The sequence below is a fragment of the Triturus cristatus genome, chromosome 6 (genome assembly GCF_964204655.1).
Source record: "Triturus cristatus chromosome 6, aTriCri1.1, whole genome shotgun sequence".
Taxonomy (NCBI): Eukaryota; Metazoa; Chordata; class Amphibia; order Caudata; family Salamandridae; genus Triturus; species Triturus cristatus.
Genome location: NC_140589.1, coordinates 888,875,950 through 888,895,821, shown reverse-complemented (window position 1 = coordinate 888,895,821; position 19,872 = coordinate 888,875,950). Strand labels below are relative to the sequence as shown.

The following is a 19,872-nucleotide window of genomic DNA, read 5'->3' as shown; positions in this document are numbered from 1 at the left end:
TAAAATGAGGTTTGGGATGAGTCAAAGAAGGGATACATGAGGGTTGTTTGGGAGATCATAGTAGTAAAATAAGGTTTGGGGTGTGACAAGGAGGGAACAGTCTAGAAAGGGTTATTTTGGAAATCATAGTAGAATGAGATGTGGTATGAGTCAGAGTGAAGTTAGAGGATATATTGAGATATGTATGGGGAGACAGAGTAGTGCATTGGATAGTCAGTTTTTTTAACTTTTTTCTACAGTAGGAGTAAAGTAATAAATATATAGATTCATAAATACATAGGGTATACATGTGTCAGGAAGATAATATATCAAGATTTAGAGTTGTATTGTAAAAACTCAGTATTTCAAGAGTTGTACTTGAAGTTAATTAATTTTTGTATTTTTATAACTAATATTTTTATTATTTAATTTTAATATAATATTTTCCTCAATATTTCAATAGTGAAGCACTTGTAGATAGAATAGGTATGATATTTACATATAATGATTCTTCAGCGAGATACCCCAAAGAAGGGGACAATATAAGTGTTTTTTTTTTTTTTTTAAAGGGACATTCATTAGTGAAGCTGGTACTGCTGCCAAGTGTGTAAGTGGCCACTTCTGGTTATCATAAAGGAGCAGATGCAGCACGACTGGGGCCCAAGGATTTGAGGGTCCCACTGCATCACAATTATGACTACCTTTAAAAAAAGGGGCATCAGAGCTTTTTGTCCTTTCAAGCATTAGGACAGAGGTGATGATCCATCATGGAGGGGAAGAGGTAAAAAAGGCAAAGGAGATAGCCTGCTACTCAGGACTGCAGTTATCATTAGTGCAGCAGGTATAGTTGCATTGCGGTCAAAGAGTGTGAGGGGATCACAACATCCCAATTATGGGGAGAAGTTTGTTTGGGATATCTGTTTTTGTTTGATGCATTTGCTGTTTTAGAAGTCTCATATTTGGTGCAATTCATAAGCTATAGAAAACGTATTCCTGAAATCATTTCATAAGCCCCGCTCCCTGCACGCACCCATGTCCCTCCCGCTTCCCCAATCCTTGTCATAAAGTTTTGGAGGGGGGCCCGACCTCAAAACATTTTTTTTTAATAATTCTGTTTATTGAAATTAAACAAGTCTGTCATGTTTACAAATAATTACTTCATACAGCACAAAGGTACAAAGGGCTTAGAGGCTGACACAAATTTCCCCGGCTGCTCCGGGATCCATGCAATGGTATTTATATCATACAGTGTTCTTCGGGTGCGGGGACCTTCGGTGGCTCACATAGTGCTGGAGTCTTAATAAGACTCCAGACACTGCCCAGCCGAGCCCCCAGCAGCACACTCACTGACCTCTGGCCCCACCGCACTCTGCCAGCTTTGGAGTAAATGAAGACAGCCTGGAAATGCAGCAAATAAACATTGCTGCACTTCCAGACCTCTTCATTTACATGTGCTTGCAGAGGCCTTTGTGCCCCCCTGGGAACACAACCACGCCCCCCCAGGGGGGTGCGCCCCACAGTTTGAAAACCTGTGGCTTAGAAACAGCAGAAGTGAGGTTATTGAAGCACTGGGAGGAAAGACTGCAAATATAAATACATATACGAAGTGTTGAGAAGATGGTATAATCACCAAGTGTGTACACTGAAGTATTACAGTGTACATCCAAATTTATGCATAAAGTATCTGAAAAAGCAACACTTTACTTGCACTTCAGAAATCTACTCCCCATATTTTTCCAAGTAGTTTAAATGCAGCTTTAAAGCCGCAGTGGAGCTCAGTTTGCGTACAGCGTGTGGCAAGGGAATAAAATACAGCTGTGTAAAGGTGCCAGGTAGCTGACTAATAATAATGTGATGCCTTCTTCAAAGGTTCACGCCCCAGCTATAATGACCTAAGTGATATCTGAACTCTGACTCCACAGTGCAGAGTGCATGCCACATTTCTCGAACAATTCCGCATGATTTCATGCAGCTGCTGAAACAATTTATATTTGTCCCTTGCTGTATGTTGAGGTCTGGGTTTTTCTTTGCATTCATGTACTTCTATACTTCAAATATGCATTTAAATACAAAATCAGCGTTTTAGTTTTTTTGCATCTAGAGCGCTTAGTGGGTCGACATTAGTATGACGCACTACGCATTGGGTGCGAATGTGAAGCCCCTGAGTGGAGAAGCTGGGCACCAACTTTGGGTTGTGGAGGATTTACTCAAATGCAAAACTGTTTTTTTTCACCTTCTAAAGATGTCTAGTCTGTTGTAAGGAAGGGGGTTTGGTATGCCTGACACACACTAAGATTTCAGGACATGGCTGCAGCCCCTAGTGGTTGCCTACATCAGTAGCGGATTGTGTAAGGGAAATTTGGAGAGGCCGCGCGAGGGGTCGATTTTTTTTTTGTTAAACGTACCTCATGGTCTTTTGCTTGCTGCTATTCTCCTCTGGGCACAGGCTGGGAACCTGTGCCTGCTGATCTCTCTACCCACCAACACAGCTGGGTTAGAGAGATGTCAATGCGCATGATGGTTTGGCTGTCCTAAGATGCCCCGCCAAACTGTCATGCGCACTGACAGCAGGGCCCACCAGCCCTCCTCCTCCAGCTGCAGTGCTGTGGCCTTGCCCCCAGGACTCCGCCACAGGACAAAAAATTAAATAATCTCCATTAAGATCATTACATTTTTCATTTGCCTCTGCGGGCAGTGGGGCGATGACGCTCTTACACCATAGCGGAGGAGCCGCCCCTGGCCTACATTGTCAGACCTATATTATATCACACACTTGTTTTTTTTAAATTCAAGTCCTTTTTATTGAATTTTCAAAAAATGAACAAATAAGTAAATAAACACAATGATAATAATATAAACAATAAGAAACCACAATGATATAAACAATAAGAAATGCAAATTAAATAGAAATAGAAATAAATAAAGATTACTCAAGTGCCTTACCATGGGAGTCGCTGTGACGCTGTAGTGACATACAGGTGGTCAAACAAGCACAGTTGCAGTCGAATTAGTGTATAATTTTGTCATTTTAAATGTTTTGGTGGCAGAATCGATGCAGTACGGTGTTTAATAATGTCACTCAAAAAAGCCCACAGAGGAAACGCTCACGATAATAACAGAGGTGCAAGTTTATACTCGCTCTGTACGGAGTCAAAAATACACTTCCAAGCTCCTTCCTGCCCTTTGGTGCAAGGAATTAACAAACAAGGACTGACATGTGGCGAGGCAGGGTGGGTGGTGACACAGACCACCATGAGCAGTAAACAAAGAAAAAATTGGCCCCCAAAAAGAACTCAAACACAGAAGCGTAAACATACCAGTAATTTGGCGATCCTTTGTGGGAGGAAACAAAGCACAAAAAGGAGGAACAAAGAGGAAGGATTAACCAATAGCCAGCAAGCATTTTTGAAGGGCAATCGAAGGAATGAAGAAAAAGGCAATCGGCGGGTTGTAAGCCCACAGAGTGGATCCAACATGTCTGTAGAGATAGCACATGTGCTTCCTAGCCTCGACCTAAAGCGCAATAGCATCCAAATATGTAGCTTTGTCTAAATCTGCTTGCTGTTCTGATCCTAGGACACTGGCCCTGGCTACTCTCAACTTTACCCATATCCCAGTTTCTTACAGGAGCAGTAGAATTAAAAGTAAAGCGACTCGTCTACATCCCACTTCTGATGCTTTATTTACAACCACCTAGATATACTTTATCGAAGTCTGAGCTCTAGTCTATGAAATGCAAAATGTCTTGTAGAGCATACAACATAATCATTCGGAAGCCTGTTTGAGTAAAGTCAACTAACTTTTTCTCCTGAGCCTGGGTCTCAAGCTTTTGTTGCACTGTTCTAGCTCAAGCCTTTTCTTCACCCCCTAAATGAGCTGTATCCAGTAACTAAGCAGATTGCCAATGGAGCACCATTTGTAAGAGCCCTCTGAAAAATGAACATGCTGTCATAACGGCCTCCTTTCTGCTTATGACGGTTGATTGCCGGAAAATAGACCAGAAGAGCTCAAAAGCTACTTCTCATTCAATGCTTGAAAAAGCAGATAGAAATCAACTCTTTCACCTATTTTTCACATTAATTACAGGCTTCCATGTATTATAATGAAAATATTTAACAACAGTCTATTGTTATTGGGTGGTGGGTCTGGAAGCATCCTATGTTTGTGATTGAAAAAGTAAGAAAGTAATCTCTACATCCTTGTCAATGTTAGTTGTACTTAATGAAGCCCACATACCCCACAGGTATCTTGGCTCTGGCAGTAAGTAGAGGTTTTTCAAATAACACAAGAATGCTTATGTGAAGAGGCAAGTGTTAAGAGATCTTCTAAAGGAAGTCTGGCCCCTCAGCCCAAAGTGAGTTCCACAGTGAGGGGGCACCCACAGAAAAGCTGCGGCCCCCGTTTTCATTTGACTATGACTGGGTACCGAGAGAGGATGGACAAAGGCAGAGCTTAATGCATGGGAAGGTACTTACCTAAATCGTGACATAATTTAAAGGCGATAAAAAGAATTTAAAATGTATTTCTGTGTTTCACCACCAGCCAGTGCAGGTGTGACACAAGATTTTTGGGGATCTTGGGGATTAGCCAGGCCACGCATTTTGGACTGCAGCCTGCCGTCTGTGCAAGTAGAACAAGGTAAGCCGAAGTACAAAGAGATTGAGTAATCCAGCCTAGATCCAATCAGCATCTGCACTACTGTTTAAGGGGCCTCAGATGTATAAAAAGGTACTAGCTTTCTAATCTACCTGAGCAGAAAAATACACTTAGAAATTGCTCAGGATGTCTGGGGCTGCAGCGTTAACCTGCTATCAATAGTGGCTCTTGGACATTTTGCTGTGTCTGAGGGGATGGGCAAGGCATCCATTTTGGAAGGCCAGTATAAATCTTTATAGAGGTCTAGTTTGTTGTAAATGACAACAACCCTGGTTTTCTTTGCATTCACTTTGTCTGTTGTTGCCCATCGAGTTCCAAATATAGTGCATCACATTTTGGAATGTGAGTTGAGAGGAAAGGTGATCACCCATATGCAAGAAGACCAACAAATCGTTTGCTTACCTATAGAATTTGCAGCCTTTAAAGGCAAGTTCATTAACGAAGTGTTGAGCATGAATTATGAAGAGCTGTGAAGAGAAAAATGAGCCTTGGATAACTGTCAGTAGACTGTCCATCTCTTAGCCACAAATGATGTCAATTGTACCGCTGGTGAGCGACCTGATAAGGATCAACCATAGCAGAGCTAATCCCTTGATCCCAACTGGTTCGACACGGTCTACCAAGATGCTATGCTTGACCATGTCGAATTCAGTCATCAAATCAAGTATCACCGAGGTGGATGTCTTGGTGCTACTGGAGATGATCGCCCTGGTGATATTGGAGCTAGGGGATGAACCAGTGTGCTGAAATACAGTTAAACCTTGACCATAACAAGCGCCAACAGGCAAGTTGTTCCAACTAGCAAAGCAATAAAGGGGTTCTGTGACTCATATGGTGTATGTAACCAGAAAAATGCATGCTCAATAGAATTCTAAGACTTGGGTTTGCCTTTTAGACTTAAGAACTTTCCTGAGTGACGTGGGTTGTAGATCAAATCTTAAGGTTTAGCATTACTTTGTTTACTCTGTGAAAGATAGTTTCATAAAGATGCACAAATCCCAATAGCTGAGTGTTCCATAATGCTTGTTTTAGCCTCCCCACTCCTTCACTCCAAAAGCAATGTTAGTTCGAGAGCAGGTTTGAGGCATGTGAGAGTCGGCCCATTTACAAGGGCGTAGCTATAGGAAGGGGTGAAATAAACGTATTCTTGACTTGGTAGATGGGTCTGTGGGCCCAGAGTTGAGTCTGTTATCTCTGAGTCAGTTTTCTCCTCCTTAGCCAAGAATAAAACCTTGATGTAAATGACCTTTGATGCAAACAGGAGCGAGAGAGATACATAAATACACACAAACATACATACACACACCCATCTGGGAGCTCAATTTCAAAATGTGAAACCAAATAACCTGGAATCAATACTGCCTTCCCTGCTTCTTCAAATTGTGTGATCCTAGGCAATAGTTTATTTAACAGAGCCTCCTTTTTCTGTGTTATCACATATGTGTGCATTTTTAAATAGTTGAGTTTAGGATGTGGGCTGTTATGTTTGATTTAATGACTGTAGTGTTGCTCCATCTGTAATGAGAATGTAGGCCAGCTCTAAGGTTTGCATGACTACTGACTTGCTTCTTAGTTCACTAGTGGCATTGTCGTTTGGGGCAGGGGAGCCATGAATGTTTCTAAAAGCGTTAACTTTTAATAAATATCTATCTATGCAGTGGAATAATCTGATGTTCTAAGTTGAAATAATTAAAGATATAAAAAAAAATATTTGAAGAGATTGAGTCATATTTTTATATTATGCTTGTTACATTTTATACATGTGAAATGTTTTCATGGCCCAGCTCATGAAGTGACTCTTGGAGTCGATCCAGACCCATGGATTCGCTCGTCTGATTATTTGACCTGCAAGCCCACCTCCATTTGTGACTTGGGCTTAGTAAATGGGGCCAATAGTCTCTTGATAAAATGATTCGTAAAAGGCGTGAGCTAGAAACATGGATCACTGTCCACATGAACCAATTTGACAGCTCTACCATCAAGGCTTCTAATAGAAGAAATGAAGAAGAGTGTGTGCATTGGAAAATACATTTAAAATGCATGATCCCATGGCGCAGAGACGTTTTAAGGCATGGGCAAAGTGGGCTCTGGCCCTGGGCCCCAGCCGTTCATGGGGGCCCCCTGATAGAGCCAGCTCTGTTCTGCAGTCTTGCCCTGATGACCTTGAATATTTCTTAAACAGATTCCTTGAAATAAAGCTTTCCTTTAGTTTATTTTTAATGTGGGTGATATGTGACAGTCTTTTACAGACATTTTACCAAGAAAAGTTGTAAATATGTTTCATTTAACATCTATTAAAAAAGTTTCTTTTAGATCAATATAGGTCCTCACATATGAGAAGTGGGAGGGAGTCACATAGATTATTTGCTGTAATATTAGTGAGCTGCTGCTGTGTTACAATATTGAAAACACACATCACTATCCCTGAATATTGGATGTAAACACAATTTGTATTTGGACAAGTGCTCTCGTGCACTGTCAGTGACCTAGTTAAAGAGGGCATGAAAGAGCAGAAATTGGTTCACAAATTCAAAACTGTTCCGAATAGGGGCCCCCAAAATATGTTTGGCCCAGGGCCCCCAAAATCCTTAAAACGTCCCTGCCATGGCGAGGACTCCAGGCCATTGTGTTGTACGTCAACGTAGTCAGGAGTATTCGGGGAGAACTGCCAGCCCAGGTGGGACGGGCAGGGGCATACCTTCATCTAGGTTGTTTGGGGTGTGACACCTGTCACATTTCTTTCTTGGTTGTTTAGTTGGATTTGAGGGCCCGAGTCAGGTCTGCTATGTCTGTATGGATTTTGTCTTCATTCTCATTTCTTTAAGAGATATTAACTTCTGCAATTTTCTTTTATATTGGGATCTTAAATATATATAGTGATGGGTTTACCAAATAAGTAGTAAATCTTTACCCATAGAAATACTCCATAAATGGTTTCAAATGCACTACTACTTGGAATTCACAAACGTTGGCAGTGGTAGGCTTGGAAAGCTGCACCTCGCCCAAGATTCCAAGCATACTACTGGCAATCAAACACCCACAGGGTGATGGAATGAATGCTTGTAAGTAGTCTAACCAGTGGCATCCCTTGGAGTAGCATTCCAAGCCATCGTTTTTCACGCACTGTGCCACTCTAGAAAGAGGATCCCACGTAATGCAAATAGGTACAGATCCTGTTCCGCCTGGAAACAATTGAACTCTATACCACCTTGCAGCCCACTTCTTTTCTTTAGTTGAGTAATTTGAGACTGCCCCCCCCCCCCTCCTGAATATCACTAACTATTCTACGTCCCTGCCCATTCATCGCGGGCGGGGTGAAATGTTGCTCTTATCACAACCTTCCCAGAACACGTGCTGGGGACACATTTTACTTGGTTTCTTTTATTTTACCTATACTCGGGGACACATAAAAGCCCCTTCATAACCTGTGTTGTTTATTTTGTAATAACTTTACAGCCTCAAGTGTTGCAAGCTTATGTTTTCATTTGATTTTTGTTTGGTCTCTCACTGTTTCTTGCCCCATTCTCTTCTAATTTTCTACTGGAAGCAAGACATCTTACTCAAACATGTTTTTTACAATATAACTGAATATTAAAATCTTCACGGTCCGAAGTGGAAGCAGCTCTGTTATTGTAGAACCAAACATCAGAGCGTAGGAACATAAATAGCTGGATTTCTTTGGAAGCTTCTGTCCTACCACGTTCTTGTGCATTCCATTACGCCTCCTACTTGCCTCCTACTGCCTTCTTTCTGAATTAATAACCAAACACTGACTCTTAAGAAACGTGAATGTTTTGCGCCATATTTACAAGACTGTATTATTCTATTTTTGTCCCTTGTATGTGTCAACAGGAGTACGACTCCATCGTGAAGCTCGTGGAGACTTTGGAAAAGCTTCCCACATTTGACTTGGCGGGCCATCACCACGTGAAGTTTCATTATGCCTTTGCGCTGAATAGGTAAGGGCTCTTTCTGATTCTACGGACTCAGTCGGTGGCCATCACCAGGGCCTTCATGCAGTTCTGTAGGAATTTTGTGATTTTTGGCATGTAGAACACGCTAGCAGGGCCAGTTTTAGCGCTGGTGGCGCCCGGTGCGACAATCTTTTTTTTGCCCCCTTCCCCCATGACCTCCTCCTCAGATTTGCTCACTACTGCCCGGCAAAAGGGCCCCTCATCTCGCCTTGGCCCCTCTCTCGCATACATTTCATTTGTTTTAAAGCACTGGTAAAGGCTGGCTTTACTAATCCACTCAGTTATCCACTTTAAATACAGATCTGTTCTTTGCAGCAGGCATTTTAACTCTCAGCGCTACTTTATGGTGAGTTAAAACTGTCACTAGACAAAACTTCGAGCTCTCTCTAGCAGGGACATTGATCACAAGAGTTATCTTGACATTTTTATTGCTGCCTGAAATCTGGAGGTAAAAGGACCTCTGCATCCGCTGCTTTTAAATTGTAAGTTATTGCCAAACGCAGCGCCCCCACCTGAGGTCAGCGCCCCTCCTCCAGGTCTTCACCCAGTGCAACCGCACCAGTCGCACTGCCCTAAAGCCGTCCCTGCAAGCTGGTATTGGCGCAGATGATTGTGGCATAAATTACTAAGTGAATTATCTTATTAAGAATATTTATATTCCCGTGGTTCATTTCATTGCTTTACTTATGAACCCATTTATTGTAATCGATACAGTTGAAGTAAATCACTTTGTACATTTCCATTGTTTGTTCACATGTACACATTTTCTAAACGTTTTGAAACTTTCCGTAATGCACACTGGAATCAACCAATGCTTAATTGGAGCCGGGTGTTTGCAGTTGGAGCCCATCAACACTCATTTTTGGGGACTGACACTTATTTTTCTTCATAGGACATTCCCAGAGAGCAAGAGAGGAAATTCACAAAGGGGAAAAAACTAGGGAAAGGGAACAATCATCACAAAGGGAGAAAGCATGAACCTGCAAGAGTGAGATAAAGGGGCAGGGAGTGTCTGGTAGTTGATTAAAGAGGCATGAGGTGTGTTGAAGGCTACGCAGCCTTTGTGCCAACATCTGATAGTGCTGGCTGCAGGCCTCTGAGAAAATGGGCACCTTACTCATTCTTTTACAGATCAAGCACAGCAACTAGCTACTATTTCTAACAAACCTGGGTTAATTCTGTTCCACGCAAGTGCTTTCAGCAGATACAACATTGATATGGTATTACTTTTTGGGATAAGAAATTCAATTTTGTGATGTTGAGTTGTATTCCCTGGAGAGCTCTGCAAAGTCTTTTATTTTTAAAGCTGTGTTGATATGATTTTACCATACTCTTCCAAATCTAACGAGCATTGGCAAAGCCAATGGGTATTACCTATTATATGAGGACTGTTGGCTTTGGGATGTATTGTAGCCATGCTTGCAGCAGCGCAAAAACTAATTTAAAAACGCGCTATGACGCAGCCATTGCTAATATGTTTCTTTTGTGAACTGCATTAGAGCTAGATGCATGAGTTATTTTTTAATTATTATTTTTAAACCATGCTGCACAGCAACCACGCTGCTATACAGCTTGGCCACAAATCATTGCCATGCTCATGTAGTACAGGATGAACAAAAGGCATTGGCAGAGCCATTAGTCTTCGCGGAAAGATCTGTTGGCTTTCCGAATGCTTGTTAGGTCTCGCACAACACCCCTGTGATTTTGAGCAATTCAGTTAACCTCTCGATGCAAGAGAAAGAAGAAAATGACATTTGGCAAAAATCCAGTCACATAAAGAAAGCAATCGCACCCATGTCTTAGTGAAAATATATTTCGAATCAGATAACCTCTGTTGTCACAACAAAATCAGATAACATCTGCTGTCACAATAAACATCCCTTTCAATTGAGAAAAAGGCTTTTTTGACATAGCTATAAATAGAAAGGGAAGAAGAAAAAATAAAAGTGCCTCAATCACAGCTCGATCAGCAGAAGGATGACAATCAAGCTGAAGCAATCAGTACGTACTTGGCCCATGCTCCAGTTAAAAGAATAGAAAGTAAAGTCCGCAAACGCGGGCCAATTAAAATGCAGCAAATAAGAATGACAACAAATCCAATTAATGTTAAGCAAATCCCCTTTTTGTATACAATCTTGCTCGCAAGCGAGAGCGCATGCGCTGCCGCAGGCAAGACCTAAAAAACACATAATTCATTATTGTGCACTGCACAACCACAACTTTCTACAGAACATGTATGTTAAAGTAAAACATTTGTAAAAACTAACATGACAACAGTCACACAAATTTGCCTACCAAATCCTGAGGTATAGAGACGTGTTGTCTATGATCAGAAGCATAAAAACATTTGAAATTCATCAGTTAAGTTAGCTAAGTAACCTTAATTCTTACTCAGCCATGCACTGGCCATAGCCTCTCACATAATTTGTCACACATGATTTCACAGACAACAACATCCACGACCGCACTGGTGAGTTAACGTCAGTTTTAGCATCAGTGACATCACTGAAACTGCTCAGCACTCCTGCACCTCTGAACCCTCATTGGCTGTGCTGAGCAAGCTCTGGAAGCAAGCCCCGCCCTTAACTATTACATACGGAACACTCTACCCCACGACCATCAATGACCCTTCAGAGCAGTCTTCAGAGATAAAGTGCAATCTAGTTTGTTGACACGAGGAATTCAAACCTTTTAATCCATCTGCTCAGTTCAACAAGCTGTTCTCTTTTAATGTCTTGCCATGAAAATATTTCGAGACATGGCTAAGTACCCAATAGTATCAAACTTCACATTTAGGCCTAGTGTTGTGTGTGTTTCTGCATGCACAATTTTGGAAACCTCCTGTGTGCTGCATCATTACAGAAAGCCGGGGACTGTAGTGTGCAGACAGGAATTAAAGGGGCATTTTATTTTAATTTTAAATTCGTGTTTTAGTTGGCACCTACATGTTTCGAGCAGCAAAAAAGCTCTGCTGTATGACTTAATGTTAGATTTAATCAAAAAATATATTTGCCAAAATACAAATGCAACAAGAAAAATAGTTTTTACAGTTCATGATCCTTTCAAGACACGCCTGTTCCCACCACTGTATTAAAAGAAAAGCTATTTGATAACATTGAATACAATAGTTTGATGAAAGATAAAGGGACACCTCTTGGAGAGGGGTAATAAATCCCGAACGTCCTTCCCTGCAACAAGCCCCCCCCCCCCCTCCCACGACGTAGCAGATGGTTTGTCCAAAGTGGTCACATGTAGAAGTCTTGTGTAATCTACAGATCTGCTCCCTTCATTTCTTAGTCAGTATCATACGCCTATTGTCTGTTTCAGATCTTTGCAGTGATGCAACTGGATGTGCTTGAGTGGAATCTTTGCAGCTCCAGATCATCTCTATTTTTCTTTTTGTAGTAGGAGTAACACTCATCGGCTCGCCTCAGCCTTTGCCTTAGAGAGATCTGCGGTGCCCCAGCCAGGGTGTCTGTCACAGGAATATGCTTTAGACTTGTGGAACGCTGTCCTTAGTCATTTATCAAACATCCTAGTATTCATTACATGTCGTGAAGTGTGATTTAATCCACTGGAAGGTAAAGCACTGATGAAGGGGATGGCTGGTCAAAAGGCCCTACAAGATCACACAGGACAAATGCTGGAACTAACCATTTGCCTGCCAGTTAATCACCTCACGAGAAAGCAACTGGAGGGTTTGAGCAGGTGCAGGGATCTGTCCATTCTGACATTTTTCAGACCTGCTCAAGCACGATCCTTTTTTATCATCCTGAGAAGTGTCAGGACAAAATGTGAACAGCAAATAGATTGGTTGCAAATGCTGAAGGGGGAGGGGTCGTCCATCCCTCCCTCTACACCACTGGAGACTGCTTCAGTGCCTCCTCTCCTTGAGGTGAGATGGGGGCCTCCTGGAAAAGGCTGGTGTTAATGTGGGTGGTGCATGCTTCCTCAGACTATCACTGTAATACCATTTTGATATCTGGCCCATGGGGAGTTCCTGTTGGCTGGAGTTAGTGCCGGTCATCGCTTTTGATTATGTGATAGTTTGATAGCTTCCTCCCTTTCAGTGACCTGGTCCCATATGTCATGTAAGGCTGCTATTTTTTGAAGACTGCAACCATACCCTGTACAGCTGAGCATGTATTCCATTCATCTTTTGTTTCTGTAGCCAGTGCCTTTAAGCTACAGGGCATTTGTATGCTAATCACAGTATTTTGTCACCCCTTTCTCCTGAATATCCTTGTTAAATCCACATTTAAAAGATGGCATGGTTCAGACCTAGCTGTAAGTACCATTGCCTTAACTTTAGTATCAAAGTCAAAAAAGCGGCTTGTACATTCTGGGGTCCCGCATAGACTGCCAGATTTCATCACCCGGCTACCAAACGTATTTGACCTTCACATTCCTAATTGCTCATCCCTCAGTACAATAAGTCTCCCTGAACAGTAAGAAACCATGAAAGTTTGTTTGTTTCCCCCCCCCCCCAATGGGTTTCCATGTTGACTCCTTGTGCCCCCCCCCCTTTAGTGACCCAGCTCTTTGCTGATGAGGGAGAAGTGAAATAGTGGAAGCTGCGAGAAGTTAATAAGTCTTTTTAAAGCTGTCCACTGCTCACTTTTTGGTAACAACTTTTTTCTTTTTCCTTAGGCAGGAAGAGAGTGCATGTGTTCTCCAGTTGTCTCCCTCTTGTGCTTCTCATGGCCCAGGCTCTATCTTGTTCTTTCTCATCTGTTTGCTTCTCTCCCCCTCACACTCCGTGTTGTTCTTTTGCCCGTGTGCTTTTGGGAGAGCGGGGCGCAGCACACAGCACTGACCACTTCATATTGTGTGAAAAAGGCCGCTTTATTGATACAGGTGCACATTATAAAACCTTTCCCTGGGCATTCCACCTTACAAAACATGAACTAACTATTTACCTACACCCCACTCCTGATGTTCCTCTGATATGCATACCCCACAACCATGTGCTACCTATTGTACTGCAGTTCTACACTTCTAACCTTATCTTTCCCCTACAGCCTATTACTCTCTCTATTAACATCTAACCCCTTAAGTCCCTATACATAACCTATAACTTCCTGCCTATTCCAGGTGAGAAGTTGTTCACCCCCTTCCCTTTCACCGTGGTTTGCTAATCGAAAGGGCCCTGCTGAACTTCTTGAAAGCTGAATAAATTTCAGCACTAAATTATGGTCCTCAAGCCTTTCCTGGCAGGCTAGTAACACAACTGAATAATATCCAAAGCTCTGTATATAAAAAAATCTTTCACACACCTTTGCAGGCACAGAGAGAGAGGCTCAAAAGACCAGATCTTGAATGTCAAGGGGGACTACTAAAATACTATATTGGGATTGTGAGGGCCACCGAGAAAACCCTTAAGGCTCTACTAGCATTCAAGGCAGAGAGCAATCCATGGCAGCTACCAACCTTCACTGCTCTGATATACTTTTTACAGACTGGTAAGAGACCGTAAATCTGCAGGTTAAGAAGACCTGGCTAGAACTGGACAAAGAAAGTCTACGTCGCACCTCGAACGCCGAGGCATTAGACGCCTCTTACATGGCTGAGAAAGCGTGGCCTTGTTTACACTAAGCCTTAGCAGCTCATACCCGCAGGAAAATCTTAAACATTTGGCTCCTTGCCCTTCCAGATGTGGATTTAAACCCCTCTTGGGCAAGGCAGGGTGAGGTGAGCACATGTAGGCTGTGCAATTACTCCAACCAATCTTGACTTCACTTGTGCTGCTGCCTCAAACTCACTTTTGATAGACATCCCTTGTTAGTCCTCTTACTCCTGGCTCAAGGGACTTGCACCTGCAGAATGGCTTCGGACTTGTGCTCTTCCATCAGCGCTCCTGTGACCCTAGCAAGGCTGGGGACATATATCGACACCATCCAATCAGCACTCCACATGTCGCTGGATGGGTCCACTGGTTAAGACTCACCGAAGCTCCACTCACCCCCTCTGAAAGCTGAAACTGTGTACTCCAGGTAAATCTTTTGTATTTCCTTCCCAGTCACCACCAGCTTGCCTCTGCGACCTACCTATACCCCTGCACCAGCACTATCACTAGCTGTACTTTTTTTTTAATGCTTTTAATTATTCCTGAAAAGGCTATTCGAACCTCGCTGGTCGCTAAGACGTTCCAACCGCACTCAGCCCTTTGAGATGTTCTTCTCCCCTTAGTCTCTCAATTTATATTCCTGATTTTTATATTTCTCGTTTTTTGTAAATGTCATATATGCTGCTTCATGTAATGATTTCAATTAATTGAACATGAATAAAATGTAATATCAGTGAACAAACCAGTTAGGGAAAGCAGCTGCTACACCCTGGTTTGGCCAAACTAACGATCATATAAGAACCTCCGAGTTGGAATTCAACTTAAAACCGACTGAACCTAAAAATGAACACTTTTTACAGTTCTAGATCTCAGTGAGAGAGAAAGCCGCCGCCAAATGTCCTTCTGTGCTTTTTAAATGTGACTTGCGGAGCCGTGCCCTCAGGCGATTCCTATTGCAAACAAAGTGTCTCTGTTGAAGATGTAGAACACAGTTGAATATCATAAAAAACTGTTAGTTGTATTCTGAATTTTGAATAAACACATCTGGAAAGGCATCCAAGTGAGTGACTCATGTGGGTGCTTTTGTTCTCTTGCCTTACTTTTATTTACGCTCAATACTCGGCTGGCTTCCAACCTCGTTGCAAAATAGTACTCCATATTCTCTTATGATTTTATTTTGCATTTTGCAATTTTTTTAAACCTTTAATGTGACAGTGTGACTAGTTGGAAAGTGACATATTCGCTAAGTCAGACGTTTTTGCCCATGGCATTCCACACTAGCTGTTTCAAGCGTGTCCATCTCACTGTGCTATTTCTGAAATACTGCTGTTTGTCACATGTCGAAAAACCATGACTTGCCAGTGATCTCAACGTACTTCCTATCCATTCTTTATGACTGTATTGTATCTTTGCTGCCGAGGCCTACACTGGTAGTTTCCGCCACAGGCGAGAGTACAGAGAGGGAGGTGTGATGTGTGCCGTGGCACGGGTAGTTGGTGCACGCTTCGGCCGCGGTAATTAGGGCTCAGACTCGTGCGTTTTGCTTCACGGCGTGGGCGCGACTCCGAGAGCCGGGCCACGCCTCTTTATTATATATACTCATATGGTGTCATGCGCCAGTGCTAGTGTGTCACCTCCGGGCGTGGGTAGACTGAACCGCTGCCCCGCCGGAGGACATTACATTCCTTCCAACCTTTATTAAACAACAAACAAAAAATCAACATGTTGATCTGTTACCAGTTCCGGGTTGGCCGTCTGCTCTCCGCTCGTACTCAGTCACAGTCCGCTGCGAGTCTCTGGTTCTTCACACCAGGAATCCTGCCAGATGGGAGGAGGGGGCCGGATTGCTCCTCAGGCCATATCTGGAATGTTCTCTCCGTTACGATGATAAGGATGGGGCCACTTTCTGCGAGACCCGGCCCTCTGGGAATCTCACAGGGGAGTCGGACAGTCCTCTGTCTGGAGTTCCGAGCAGTGATGGCGTTCCTTGGTCAGACCTGTCCAGATCATCCATGGGGATATTTCCTTGGCCATCTTCTATCGCCTCAGCCACTCTCCGTTTACTTGGACCAGCTTCCACACTGTCCGGTCTTGAAAGGTTGGGCGTTCCAGCGTGGACCTTTTTGAAGAACGATACATTCCGTGTGAGTTCTTCTGTTCCTCTCTGTACTGTTACCATCGTGCCAGTTCGGTGGATCACAGTCCACGGACGCTGCTCAAACGGGAGACGGAATTGCTTCCTGGGTGCCTGTCTTTGACGTAGACTATATCCTGTTCTTGAATGGTTGACGCTCTCGCTCTTCGGTTGACACTGGCTTGGTCGTTGGTACTGATCCTTTTGGCTAGGACCCTCGCGGTGTCAATCTGGGAAGGGTTCCAGTTTGGGTGATGAGGAATAATGTCTTGCACCACTCGACCCATGCTTGCTGGTCCCAGTGCTCTCTCCGTTGTGAGATGAGGCGTCAATCTGTATTCTCTCAGGAAACTATAGATGGCTCTCTCCAGGGGTGCTTCTGCAGCATGCACAATGCGAATGACCTTGTTGAGTGTGCATGAATCTCTCTACTTCCCCGTACGCTTGGGGCCACCGTGGTTTCACTGTTCTATGTTGGATGCCCCAAGATTTGAGATAGTCGGCAAACTCTTGCCCCTGAAAGGGTGGGCCATTATCTGTCTTCACCACCTCGAAGATCCCGTGAGTTGCAATGATCTTCTCTACCTTGGTGATTACCTCCGTGGCTGTTTGACTTCCCACGATTTCTATCTCAGGGGATTTCGTGTAATCATCGATGACCACGAGGGCATAGCGCCTATCCGGAAGATGCCCAAAGTCTATACTGATGCACTCCCACGGTCGTCGGGGGTTGTCTTCAGTGATTACGGGGTGAGGACGATCCGGTTGGCCTGACACCTGGCATCGGCAAGTTCTGACCACCTGCTCGACCATCTGGTCCATCCCCGGGAACCATATCTTCGCTCTTAGCCGACCCTTTGTTTTCACCATGCCCTGGTGCCCTCTGTGTGCGAGATCCACCACTTGCTGAGCAAGGCTTGACGGGATCACCAGTCACGGACCTCTGAGCAGGCAACCTCTGCCGTCAACCAAGAGTTTGTCCTTGATCCGCATGATCGACTCAAGTATGGCCTTCGCTTGGGGAGTCCGTCGGGTCATCGTGGTCTGAATGGGGCGCCAGTCGTTCGCCCAAACTGCGGTGATGGCTAGTTGCAGACACTCGTCATCCTGGGTGGCTATCACAATAGCTTCAAGGCTGATCGGAAGTGGTTGGGACCTTTCCGCTATGAACCGGACGTATTCCTCGGTGTCCTCTGCATCCTCTTCCTCTGCCTTGGTTGTGGCCCTCGGATGTCTCGAGAGGTAGTCAGCTGGGTTGGATGAGCCTGGTTTGTATTCCACCCGGTAGTCATACCCTTGCAGTTGAAGGATCCATTTCTCTATCCTCGAGGGAGGCTTTGATGCAGATCCTTGAAATAGTGGGATGAGCGGCTTGTGGTCAGTGGAGACTATAAATGGGTGTCCATACACGTAGACGTGGAAATGCCGACAGGCCCAGTGGATGGCGATTGCTTCTCTCTCTATCCGAGAGTAGCGCTGCTCCGTGTCCGATAGGGATCGGCTCGCATATGCAATCGGGGCCCATTCATCATTGCGTTGTAGCTGCGTGAGCACTGCCCCTAGCCCGTAGGGACTGGCATCAACGGTGACATTGATGGGCCAGGCCGAGTCGAAATATGACAGCGTGGTGTCTGCTGAAAGGGCTGCGTTGGTGTCTTTGAAAGCTCGTTCTTGGTTGGGGCCCCACTGCCACGTGGTGGTGGACTTCGTCAGCTCCCTGAGGGGCTTAGTGAGGTTGGACAAGTCGGGGATGAACCGCCCACATAAGTTTACCATCCCTAGGAAACTCCGTACTTCCACGATGTTGGAGGGTGCCAGGGCTTCTTGAATGTCTCGCACCTTGTCAGGGTCGGGGGCTACTCCTTTGTCTGAGAACGTGTAGCTGAAGAAACTGATTTTGTTCTTAAAGAACTGGCACTTTTCTTTGTGCAGGGTGAGTCCGGACTCTTTGATTCATTGGAGAACACTGCAAAGTCTTCGGTGGTGGTCTTCCATTGACGATGCGTATACCAATAGGTCGTCACTCACATTCAAAACCCCGGGGAGTCTGCTGAGGACTTCTCTGATGGTGTTCTGAAATACCTCAGCGGCACTCGAGATCCCGAAGTTGAGACGCCTGTATCTCCTGAGGCCAACGTGGGGAGAGAATGTAGTGATGTATCGAGAGTCCGGATGTAGCGGCAATTGGTGATATCCTGAACGTAGGTCTATCTTCGAGAACCACACCGCGCCGTTCAGTTCCCCCATGTCGTCATCGATGGTAGGAGTTAGGTGGTGTTACCTTTTTACAGCTGCGTTTGGGAGGCGCATGTCGACACAGATGCGGACATGCCCTGGCTGTTTTGGCTTTCTTGCCACCACGATCGGGGACACCCACGGAGTAGGCCCACTGACCTTCTCTATTATCCCTTGCCTCTCCAGTGCTTCCAGCTCTTCTTCGACCTTTTGTCGCTGGTGGAATGCAATGTGCCTGTGCCACAGCGCCACCGGTTGGACTGATGGGTCAATATGGAGAGAGACCTCTTTCCCTTTTAGGCATCCAATGCCCTTGAAGATGTCGTCAAATTCCTCCATGATGGCCGCTAGTTCCTCTTCTTGTACTGCCAGAGCAAATGAGATCAGTTTCAGCTCTTGTGCTGTCTGGCCGCTTACCAGCATTCCACTTCCTTGTTTGGTCACGCACACTGTGGTGGGGATCTTGAGGCCCTGATGCTTAAGTTCCGTTTTGAAACATCCTAAGAGTGGGATAGGTGTCTTCTGTCCGTAGGAAAATGCCCAAATCTTTGCTTCGCGCAAAGGTGGGCATGGACTCAATTGGTTGTATACGTTTGCAGCCATCAGTTCGATTGAGGCTCCTGTGTCTATAGTGGCCCTTACGTCTTGGTGGTGAATCTTGAGTCTGCACTTTGGAAGCCGCCGTCTTTTCTGTCGTGGTTGATCCACTGCGAATACATAATGGACGGGGTAGTCTCCCGTGTCGTCGCCTATATCTTCGCTGTCTTGCGCTTCAGCTTGTGCCGTTTCTTTCCGGGGCTTCGACAACCTGCTTACTGCCGCAAAGTGGTTCATCCACCCGCAGGCTGTGCACCGCTTCCCTCTCGCTGGGCAGTATCGCATGCGGTGGGACGTGCCTCCACAGTAGCCACATTCTTTCTTTTCGTCTTGCGGACGCTTTCCCTGGCTTTTGCGTGACTTGACTTTCACCACGTTCACCTTCTCCGCCACGTGTACCTGTTCCGTCTTGATGGGACGGTGGAGGGCGGCCTCTATGTGGGATGCTCTGGCTTTCGAGAGGTCTTTTTGACCGTCCCAGGGTGAGGATGTCAGCCAAGGATTTGCCAGACTCCTGGAGGATGTTCTCTCTGAGCTTAGATGAGTAGCACCCTTGTATTATTTTGCCCCTGATCTCCTCTTGTTCGTCCTGGAAACCGCACATGCTGGCAGGTTCCTTTAAACGCCCATGGAATGTGTCCAAGGATTCTTCCGCTTCCTGTTTGGCCTGGCGAAAAATGAACCTTTCATAGTCTCTGTTCGCCATCGGCTCAAATTGCGCATTAAGAGCA

General features: G+C 44.7%; 1 protein-coding gene across 2 annotated transcripts in view; it reads left to right on the top strand.

The window, feature by feature from the left end:
- Nucleotides 1–19,872, top strand: part of MAP3K5 (mitogen-activated protein kinase kinase kinase 5) — an 816,933-nt gene that overhangs the window by 388,080 nt on the left and 408,981 nt on the right. For both annotated transcript variants that reach the window (XR_014963045.1, XM_085611527.1), the window contains exon 6: nucleotides 8,488–8,594. Coding sequence is in view for 1 of the 2 variants with exons in the window: in XM_085611527.1 (XP_085467653.1) it covers nucleotides 8,488–8,594 (107 nt within the window). In the remaining variant the exon portion in view is untranslated. The remainder of the gene's footprint in view (nucleotides 1–8,487; nucleotides 8,595–19,872) is intronic.